Source organism: Micromys minutus, assembly GCF_963924665.1.
Source record: "Micromys minutus genome assembly, chromosome: 14".
NCBI lineage: Eukaryota > Metazoa > Chordata > Mammalia > Rodentia > Muridae > Micromys > Micromys minutus.
In genome coordinates this window covers 41,756,524-41,767,722 of record NC_137983.1, presented here as the reverse complement: position 1 = coordinate 41,767,722, position 11,199 = coordinate 41,756,524, and the positions used below count along the sequence as shown (strand labels likewise).

Below are 11,199 nucleotides of genomic sequence, written 5' to 3'. Positions count from 1 at the left end.
GTTGTTCATCTTGGTGAGATCTAGAATTACTTGGGAAATGGGCCTCCAGGCAAACCTATGAGCGATTATCTTGGCTAGGTTAACTGAATTTCTCCGACTATGGGTGGTTCCAATTCTATGGGCTGGGATTCTGTATAAAAAGGAGAAAATGATCTAAGAATTGATACTACTGTCTATTCCTTGGCTGGGGAAACAATGTGTCCAGCAGAAGATCACCTTTTTTTGAAACATGCAGCTACAGTGGGACCCATGTTTAAGGAGCCAATAGCCACACCTTAGTGCAGTTTCCCTTCCACTCCACCTACTCACCAACCCACAAGCCTATGGCCTAGTTTTTAGCCTTACAGATAAATGCTCTACCCAAAGTGTTTATCTCATAGCAGCTGCCTTCACTTCCTGTTGCTTACCAGGATCTGCATCCCTGTCCACTCTACCATTCTTCTTTTATACAAGGTCTTATAAACTAAGATTTTATTATGTATATATGGACATCTTTACATGTATACATGTATATTTGCTTGAGAAAGAGTCATGTGTACATATAACTTTTGTAAATGCATTTTTAAAAGTAGCAGTATTTCTCTATCCCCAGCTAACTCTCAAATAAATGAGTCAGATGTGTGTGTGTGTGTGTGTGTGTGTGTGTGTGTGTGTGTGTGAACTCAGGACCTCTGAAAGAGCAGTCAGTGCTCTTAAATCCAACCATCTCTCCAGCCCCAAGAGTACTATATTTTTTTAATCAAGTTTTACCTGTGCTTCACAAACATAATACCTGGGCAGTCATTGATCTATTCTAGTCCTCTAAGCTAATCTGGCTCCCTCCCAAGCCAAAATCCTGAGATACTTGCATTTTAGAATAGGTCTAACTTTCTGGGCTTCGGGTGTTTTTTTAACAAGATATCTTCAGGACCTCTTCCTCAGGGCAAATCCCCACTTTCTGTTCTCTCTTTCCCTTGGTTGGTGGAAGTCCAGCCCTATTTTCTCTTCTGCCCAGCCACTGACTGATCAGCTTTAATTGACAAGTCAGAGAACAAATAGGGAGCCATGTTTACACAAACTTGAAACAGGAGATATTTGGTATAGGAATTACAGTGCACATCTATTGCAACTAGATATGGGACTTGAGAAATGAGCATTTGAATAATACAATCTTTAAACAGTGCACAGAAACATTGTGCCCGCTAGCTTTGGCTGGCTTTGAACTGGCAATCCTTTTGCCTCAGCCTCCCATGTGCTAGGATTACAGATATACACTATCACACTTGGCAAAATCTGAGGTTTAGTTTGACATGCAATAAACTGCCCATGTTTAAAGTCTGTGATCAGATGGGTTTTAATATATGTGTGCCTCTGTGAATTATTTACCACCCCCAAGTTAGAGAACATATGTCATTTCTCTCCAAAACTTCCTTGAGTCCATTGATCTCTCCCTGTTCCCTTCCCCCCAAAATACCCTCATGATCCAAGGCAACCAGTCTTATGCTCATTTAAAAGTGTGGTATTATACTGGGTGCGGTAGTGCATGCTTTTAATCCTAGCGCTTGGGAGACAAAGACAGGAAGATCTCTGATAGTTTGAGGCCAGCCTGGTCTACATAGCAGTTCCCTACCAGACAATGCTACAGAACAAACAAACAAATAATGCATCAAAAAAGGTTGTGTTGATTTTGTTGTTGCTGAAATCACAGTTAATAACATATTCTGAATACAAGGTCTTTATCAAGTATATAGTTTGCAAATATTCCTTCTATTCTTTGGCTTTTCCTTTCTTTCTTTTGATAATGATTTCAAGAAACAATCCTCTGGGATCCAGAGAGATGACTCAGCAGTTTTCCTCGTGCGCGCTGAGGGCCCCTGTTGGGTTCCCAGCAGCCACTTTGGGTGGCTTATGATCACATGTAACTGTAGCTCCAGGGAGATGTGGGTTTCTGGCCTCTCTCTGCTACACCTGCAACCATTTGCAAGAGTCCCCTTTAGCTCTTTCCCTCCCCTCTGTCCCTTCAACTCTGACTTTGTTGTATTGCACCGGTATCTCTGTAGGAAGCCAGTTATTCGGGAAGAAAAGTGATTATTTTGAGACATTGTTCTGTTTCGGTGATCTACGTGGTTTTAGGTCACAAGACCTTGATTATTGTAACTTATAGCACTCAACATTAGGCAGCATTAGCCATTGTGATTTGAATTGTGGTCAGAATGAGAATGACTCCCATAAGCTAATCTATTTGAATGTTTGGTTCTCAGTTGGTGGATCCGAAGGATCAGGTGTCACTGTTGGAGGTGTCACTGGCTGTAGACTTTGAGATTTCCAAAGTCCATGCCAGCCCCTCTTTGTCTTTTTCTCCTGCCTGTGGATCAGGGTGGAAGCTCTCAGCTGCAGCTCCAGCCCCATGCCTGCTGCCACGCTCCCTAAAACTGTAAGCAAGCTCCCAATTAAACGCTTTCTTTTATAAGTTGCCTTGGTCCTGGTGTCTCTTCCCAGCAATAGAGCAGTTACTAAGACAACCACTTAACTTTGATCTCTTCCAAATTTTTTTCTGGCAAAGCGATTTTAGGTGTTTGCACGTGAATTTTAGGCCAGCCTTTTGATTTCTCAAGTGTGATTGACATATTAGGGAACCTTTTGAGCACAACTTGGCTTGTGTTTCTGGAAGAAACAGCACATGGATGTTTCAACTGTACACATACACCACTAAGTATCTACTGACTTCTGTTTGCTTAGTTACTAGCCACGTGGCTAGGAACTAAGTCATGTCTTATGAGGGTAATTATTCTTATGCTCCTCCCCCGCACCCCAATCTCCTGGGGTTGGAATCTAGGGTTTCATGTATGTTCAGCTTGCATTGCACTGAAGTCCTCCCACCTGCACATTGTGCAGAAAAGGAGAGTAAAGCAACACATAGTTCCTTCAGGACTTTTATTTTCAAAAACAACAGAAAGCCTTTATTCCAATCATGGTCAGTTTTGAGAAGACACCCTCTCAGCCCTCTGTTAGCATCACAGCCTCATGGATGCTCTGAGTGATGTAGTCTATATTACTGGCATTAATGCAGGTGAAGTTAATCTGGCTGCTCTTGGGCAAGTAGATGTGCTTCTTCTTGACCAGGAACTCCACCTGTTGATCTGTGACAGTCACAGAACTCAGAATTCCTCTCAAGCCCAGGGGGATAAAATACATAGGATAAGAAATGTCAGCATCCATGGGGGTCCTATAAAGGTCTCTAAAGGAGCCCAACTTCTCCAAGGATGTGAGAAAAACCCGAAGCAAAGCTGGAGACTGCTGAACTGGTCCATGCAGCTCAGAGTTAAAACACAGATCTGAGGTCAGGAAGGAGAGTCTCCCAGCTCTGGAACTTACAGTTGAGTCCCAGATAACCATGGGTCCCACTCTGTCTGGTGATATGATTCCATGACCCAGGGGTCCCCAGGAGCCGGAGCTTCTCCTTCACCTTCTCCTTGATCAGCATGATGTTCTCCACAACACCTTTTAGACTCTGCTTCCTGCCAAGGAAAGAACAAGAGACTGGACTGCAAAGGCCTACTTGCCTTCCCCTTCCTGCCTTTCCACAGCAGGACACGTGTCTGGAAGCACATGGGTGGAACCCAGTTTCTGTGGTGCCTATGGTGGGAAGGAGGTTCGATTCTGCTGTCCTTTGGGTCTTTAAAGGTCTCTGAAAGTCCTGTGTGCTACAGGCTGTATCACCAATGATTGTCAGAGAGTTAGGTCATTAGGGACTATTAAGAGTTCTGTTTCCAATAATCCCATGCCCTAGCCACCTACTCCTGCCCAGACCCTCCCACTCCTTACCATTCTCCAAACAGAGCAGGGTTGCAGAGGATGGAGGTGATTATTCGAGCACCCGTGGCAGGAGGGTTTCCCCACAGGGCCTGGACATAATCCATCAGCTGGGAGAGGACACACAGCAGGTGCTGGTTGCTGAGGGCCGCCACAACTAGGATCCCCACTCCTTCATCTGCAGCATCAAGAAGACAGCCTCCCCCTCAGTGTCCTTCTGTTCAGAAGCTCACTTACACACTTCCCTCCAACCTTGCAGGAGAAAGGGTTAAACTATGGAGCCTCCAGCTCAGCCCAGACAAGGTGGTATTTGGCCTCAAAAGTCATCCAAGCCTCCCCTTGTAGAAAGAGTATCCATCAGCAAGGAGGGAAGAGCTTTAAGGCTCTTCAAGTCCCTCCTCCTCCATCTTCCAGCCAAGTGAGCAGAGGCTGGAGAGGGTGAGACTTTAACTAGGACAGGTGTGGGTAACTAGCTGGGTTTAGTCACAGAGATCAACTCCTAGCTCACTGCTGTTCTTTCCTGTCTCTACCGTGATTTCTCTGGAGTACTGGCTTCCTTACAGGGAAGTGATGTCAAAAATATTTATCCTTTGGAAGAGGGATATGGGGAGGCAGCAGGGAAAATAGGAGGAGGTGCAGTGTCTGTGTGTGTGTGTTGAGTGTATGTGTGTGTGTGTGTGTGTGTGTGTGTGTGTGTGTGTGTGTGAATGAGTGGGTGAGAGAGAGAGAGGAGAGCAAGAGAACATTATAAGAAACCCATTATTTTCTAAGCTTACTAAAACCAAACGAAACCAAACACTGCTTGCTGGATGGGTACGGCATTGCTTCTGATCCCCATTTCTCTTATCCTTCGGCCCGTGACATACCATAAATGCCAAAATTCTTGGACAGAGATTGGCTGCAGAAGAACTCGAAGCCGAGAGACACAAAGTACTGTAAGAGTCTGGTATCTTCTTCAAGGTCACCAGTGGATAAACCTTGACAGGGAATGTCAAAGAACGGGAATATCTGCTTGCTCTGTGCGAGAAGAGAGAGATTAAACGAGGCCCCTGGGGCGAAGCAGACGGGGAGAGGGGACAGGAAGCTGTGCTCACCTTAATGATGGACATCAAATTTGTCCACTGATCCTGTGTGAACCTGCAGTCAATGACGTTCCCAATCACAAGGATGCTGCCATCTGGGATATGCTGTAAGAAGACAGTTGTCTCAGCAAGGTACCATCTCTACCATGCCGAGGTGACACCAGGCATTTAGACTAGAAACCATCTCTTGGGTTTGTTCTCACTAAAAAGCCTGGCAAATCCAAGCCCAGCAGGGGTTCTGAGTGGGGGCAAGGTAAGGTCATAAATCAGGTCTGGTGGGGAAGTTCTGAGCGTGGGGTGTATGTGGGGGGGAAGGCTTTACCTGTAGAACTTCGATGAACATGCTGGGGTCTGAGCACAGATCGTTGGAGTTCCAGACAGAGTACTCATAAACTGTAAAGCCCATGTCCTGGAAGATGAGTCCACACTGTTCTGTGGGGACACAGACCCCCACCAGCTGGAGTCCGTGAAAAATGGAGAAACAGAGGCAGGCATACCAGAGAGTGGGGTGAGGATTATTGACAGCAGGGCAGTAACAAGAAAGGGTTGGACATAGCTTGGCATAGCTACCATTTTTTTCTCCGGATAGAGAATGAGGGTGAGGGTAGAGATTACACGTAGGACGGGAACTGGGAACAGGGTGCAGTGTCTTCTGCCGTCCTTGACCCGGGTAACACTCACCCTTTCGACACGAGACGATACAAACGGTTTTCAAGTTCTTACACCACGTCTTGAGGAACTGAGCCCCAAGCTGGAAGGCTCCACTCTCACCAACGATGTGAACGCCCCCTACCTGTCAGCAAGCAATCCGTGGAGAGAGCGTTTGAAAGAAGCAGTGGTTAGTTAGGCCAGCACACCCCAGACTAGAATTTTGTCTTATTTTGGGAGTTGGGGGGAGACTGGCATTGAACCAAGGGCCTTATACATTTGGAACATTCCAGCCCCCTTTCTTTTTTCTTTTATACGGAAATGATCTATTTATAGTTTCCAAATCAGCAGCGTGAGTGGGTGTGGCTTAGTGACTGGATGAGGACTTGGGTTTGGGTCCCAGCTTTGCTCCTCAGTACAAAAGTTATGGACTTTGACGGTCTTGGGAATTGCATCTGTCAGGTGGAGGTTCCTTGCATGGTCCCTTGTGGGCTTTAAGGTCACCAAACCCTGTGTCTCTCCGTGTCTCACCTTTTTCTCCACAATGGCTTGGCTATGCTTCCCAAAGAGGAGTTCCAGAGAGGCTTGGATGAATGATTTTAGGCCCACCAGGGGCAAGTACTCATAGTTCAGAGAGGGGTCATTTGCAATCTGCAGGCGGGTCTTGTGCACCACAAGAGAAACCCAGGGATGGCCTTCATCGGTCATGCAGACTGTGGAGAAACTTCAAAGGGAGCTCTGGATACCCGGCCTCCTCGGCCTCAGGGCAGCCCACAAACCACAAATCTGGCCTGTGTTCCTTAATGTTTTTCTAAAGTAGCCTGTGAAAGCTTCTTTCCCCGCCCTCCCTCCCCTCTTTTTTGATGCATTCTTTTCAGAAAACAGGGAGCTGTTAGTGACTGTGTTTCAAAACAACACAACCACCAACAAAACCCCCAGCTAAGTCAAGGCCCATGCTTGTCACCCCAGCCCCGTGGAGGGGGAGGCAGGAGGATCATTTTTAGGCAAGCCTGGTGCATAGTGAGTTTCAGGCTAGCCTGAGATGTAAGTGAGATAACAACCCCCCCCAAAAAAAAAAACCCCAAACAAACAAAAAACCTATAAACGTCCCAAACAACAACAAAGCCAGCTGGAACTGTTTTGTTTGTGTTTTAAAGGTTAGAATTTACAGGGCTGGAGAGATGGCTCAGTGGTTAAGAGCACTGACTGCCTTTCCAGGCGTCCTGAGTTCAATTCCCAGGAATCACATGGTGGCTCACATTCATCTGTAATGGGATCTGATGCCCTCTTCTGGTGTGTTTGGAGACAGTGACAGTGTACCCACATACATTAAACAAACAAACAAACAAATCTTTAAAAACACTTACAAATAAAACATATATAAGAAGGTCTCTCTGTTTCTCTCTGCATGTCTCTCTCTGTCTCTGTCTTTAGTATCGCATACCCCAGGCTGGCTTAGATTTGCTAAGTAGCTCTTCGGGCCCTTGAACATCTCTGATCATCCACGTCCCGGGCTGAGGCATGTGCCATGCCTGGTTTATTTGATAAGGGATTGAAGGCAGTGGCTGCAGGAATGAATGCTACGCAAGCCCTCTACCAAGTGAGCCACATCCCCTCAGAAAGCTGAATATCTCAGCCTCAGGGAGATGGTCCAAGGTTAAGAGCACAGAGAACTCAAATTCAGTTCTTAGCACTTTCGCCAGGCAGCTCATGACCTCATGTAAATCCAGCCCCCGTGGGAGAAATCAATGCCTCTTGACTACCTTTCTAACACTTGCATGGATGTACAAACACAGTCCCCCTGCCCCCCAACACACACACATACAATTACAAACCAAACCCAACACACAAACAAATAGAAAACAATGAAAGAATGAGAGAGAGGCAAGGTGTGGTGTTGCCTCCAGTCCTCGGGAGGTGGAGGTAGAACCAGAATCTGCTTCATAACATTTTCAGCTATGCCTTGAGTTCAAGGCCAGCCTAATTTACATGGGACTGTAAACAAGACAAAACACAGCAGAGCACTGGGAAGAGCAAGAGAGGGTGCCCTGGCCTATTTTAAAAAAGGAGGGGACAGGAGAAGGGAGAAAACTTGGCTCCTCCCAGACTCCTAGGCCTCCTCAGTAAAGGGGATTTCTGTCTTCAGATAGGGTAAGAAGGGGTGACCTGGGATATTCACTGCTCTTCTCTGCTCTGGGCCTTTCCAACAGCAGAGGCATGGGCTATTCTTCAACCTTCCACTGGGACACTGGCCACATACAGCCAGTTGAAACAGGTAGAAAAATCTTAAACCCGAAAATGACTGGCTCCTACCTTTGTAGGCCAGGAACATCTTGCTAGAAGAGTCATCTTGCCTGTAGATCTTTAGTAAGCTGCCTTCTAGCTTCTGGGCTGTGGGTACATCTCTGAACACAGAAAGACTGGTCATAGTCGAACATATATGGCGCCAATAACTTCAGCCTCTTTCTTCCAGAGCCTTGGCAAGCTCTGATGCAAAAGGCTATGGGCAAAGGGTTGTCAGAGCAACAGAACCTCAGGACTCCTGGTCTCCAGGGTAGCAATGTTTAGGGGCCACAGCAACATTCTGTGGCACTGGAGGAGAGTCCCCGGGGAGATTAAGTAGCAGGGAATAGTGAAAAAGGACGCGGGATTCCCAGGCACTTCCTCCCAACTCATTGCGGTCTATAGCCCCAAGCCATCCAACTCAAATAACAAGTCATCTCTAGAAAGCAAGGCAAATCTGGCAGCCAGAGAGCTAGGTACAGCTGCTCCTCCAATCATCCCACAGCACACAGCAGCGTCAACCAATGATGATTTCCTACTTCCATTTTGCAAAAGGGTTAAGCAAGAGCTCAAGTCATACTTTGATGCAAGTGCTCCTTTTTCTAATACACAATTTCACCCCCCCCCCAAGGCAAACACTAAGTTTATCAAGAAACAATGCTTCTATACATTTAAGGTGGGCATTAAGGGAGGGCAGCCAGCAGGGACTGCAGAGATGTGATTGGTCAATGTATTTGGGAGTAGGTGACTGTTGAATATTCAGGTAGAAATGGAACGTTTGTGTGATCCACTCCAAAGCTCATAGGGGAATATCATAGAAATAGGGAAAGAATATAAGAGCTAGAGGAAGGGACAGGGAAGGTTGAGATGGCAGTCCTATTGCACTCTTAACTTCCCAACAGCCATAATTACCTGCACAAGATAGGACTTTATGCTGGTTAGTTTTTTTTTTTTTTTTTTTGTCAAATTGATACAAATCCTTCTGGAAGAGGGAAATGCTTGAGAAAACGCCTTCATTGGGTTAGCCGGCAATTAGGGTTATAAGTTCTGTGTGGCATTTTCTTGATGATTGATGTGGGAAGGGCCAGCCCACTTTTGGAGGTGCCATTACTGGGTGAGTGGTCCTAAATTCTATAAGAAAGCAGAATTTCTCTGTGGCTTTTTCCCCCCCTTTAGTTCCTGCTTTCAAGTTTCTGCCTTGCTTAAGCTTCAGTGATGGATTGTGATCAGGATATGTGAGCCAAAAAGCCCTTTTCCTCCCTAAGTTGCTTTTGCTCACAGTCTTTATCACAGAGATAGGAACCAAACCACCAGCCATGTGGTGGCAGCGTCTGCCTTTTATCCCAGCACACATGTAAATCACATAATGTTTTTTCTTCATTCAACATTTTAGCTGTGAGACCCTTAAAAGGGTCACCAATAAAATGTGCAAGTCATGGGGACTAGAGAGATGGCTCAGCAGTTAAGAGCACTTTCTGCTCTTACAGAGGACCAGGGTTTGATTGCCAGCACTTTAAAAAAGATTTATTTATTTATTTAATGTATATGAGTAGACTAGACTGTCACTGTCTTCAGACACACCAGAAGAGGGCATCAGATCCCATTACAGATGGTTGTGAGCCATCATGTGGTTACTGAGAATTGAACTCAGGACCTCTGGAAGAGCAGTCAGTGCTCTTAACCATTGAGCCATTTCTCCAGCTCCTAAAGATAATTTTTATTAATGCTCAAATGGCCTCTTATTTACCACACGGTATATTTGGAACCTGTGTGGCTTCTAACGGATAAAGAAAATCAAACGATTCTGGTGCCATAACTGTGGTCCAGCAAAACAAAACAAAAAAACCTGTGTCATTTCATGTCAGAGGTCTGAGCGAGCTAATACCAACATATCAGGGCTGGGTTGGGTGTGGTGCCATAAGCCGTGGTTGGGTTAGAAGAGAATTTGTCTCAAAAGAAACAAACTAGAACCATAGGCTTGGGTATGTACCTTAGTGACGGAGTGCTTGCGTAGCCCTCATGAAGGTCAAATTCCGAGTACTGGATAAACCAGGCATGGTGTCAATCTCCGTTATTCTAGCTCTCTGGAGGTGGAGGCAGAAGCATTTTAAAAGATTCTGGTCGTTCTCTGTTACATAGGCTTAGATGCTGTTTTGATAATGCAAAACAACAGCTCTTGTTCCTTGAAATGTAAAAAAAATAAAATAAAATAAACGAGAATTTTGTATATTACAATGTAAAGAAAAGACATCGAGACCCATTCAGTGAGGGACAAGAAACTGCAAAACCAGCAAGTATTTCATATTCCAACTTAACTTTTTTCTTTTTTTACTTCCTTCCTGGAGCTACTGTCTGCCCTGCCACCAGTACTTTGTGGGGTCTTTTCTTCTTCTCTTTCTTTTTCCCTCTTTCTCCCCACTTCCTGTATTTGGACTTTTTTTTTTTTTTTTTTTTATTGTATCTATTTGTGAACCTATCTACTGTGAATCTCATGCCTGGGGCCTGGGGCAGCCAGAAGAGGAGGCGAATATTGAGAGCTGCCATGGGAATTCTGGAAATCGAACCCAGGACCTTTGGAAGAGGAAGAAGCCTTACTCATCTCTCCACCCCCACTACTCCCTACCCCCTCCCCTTGATCACCCCCTTTCAGCCATAGCCTTTTATATACTGCACACAAAGACCATAGGGAGATCCGCTGAGTAGGGGCTGGCCGTTCACTCCCTCCACAAACCTCCGCCGACCCAGGGCCAGCTCAGACGGAGAGTGCCCTTGTTGGTTAAAAGGGGAACCCATGTTCCCTAAAGCGCCACTGCAGAACCACAGGTATTTGCTGGGCTCGCAGGCTGGGGCGGCTGTGAGCTTTGCAGCTCTTAGCGGTCTAGATGCGTCTGAGGCAGCTGGGGACACAGGTGACCTGGGTGGACCCGGGCAGAGGCGGCGCGGGGCTGCCCCTCTTGGAATCAGCTCGCGGCGGAGGTCGTAGGGATGCTAGGGAGAGCTCACCTTCCTCTGTCCACCACACCGTCCTTTCTGCGCCACCCCTTCCGCCCTCTTGAGCTTGAATTTAGGAAAAAGCCCCGGGAGGGGAAGGAGTGGGAGAAAGAAACATTTGTGGCTGGCAGCATCTTGCAAATAATGCCATGCTGTAGGTGGGGGACTGATTCTAGGCTTGGAGGGGCCGCGCATATCATCTACAAAATCGGTTTTGAACTTTTAAAAACGCATTCAAAAGACCAGACGGTATCTTGGTGCTATTTAGGAACAAGACACAAGAGAGCACCAGAGAGGCCTACAAGATCTGTCAGCTCTAGGGCGAGTGTAGGGTATTTACAATAGGATGTTTTTGGAGCTGGAGGTAGTCGTTTCCTTCCTTCCTTCCTCCCTTTCTTTCTCT

The 11,199-nt window shown here is 46.2% G+C and overlaps 1 protein-coding gene across 1 annotated transcript; it reads right to left on the bottom strand.

Annotated features, from left to right (window-relative positions):
* Positions 1–2,976: 2,976 nt before the first annotated feature.
* Positions 2,977–7,950, bottom strand: GOT1L1 (glutamic-oxaloacetic transaminase 1 like 1; the record flags this gene model as incomplete). Its single annotated transcript, XM_080928506.1, has 9 exons — positions 2,977–3,119; positions 3,355–3,497; positions 3,805–3,970; positions 4,659–4,809; positions 4,887–4,979; positions 5,197–5,306; positions 5,556–5,667; positions 6,054–6,235; positions 7,836–7,950. 9 exons carry the CDS (start codon positions 7,948–7,950, stop codon positions 2,977–2,979), a joined length of 1,215 nt encoding a protein of 404 aa, XP_080784632.1.
* Positions 7,951–11,199: the final 3,249 nt, after the last annotated feature.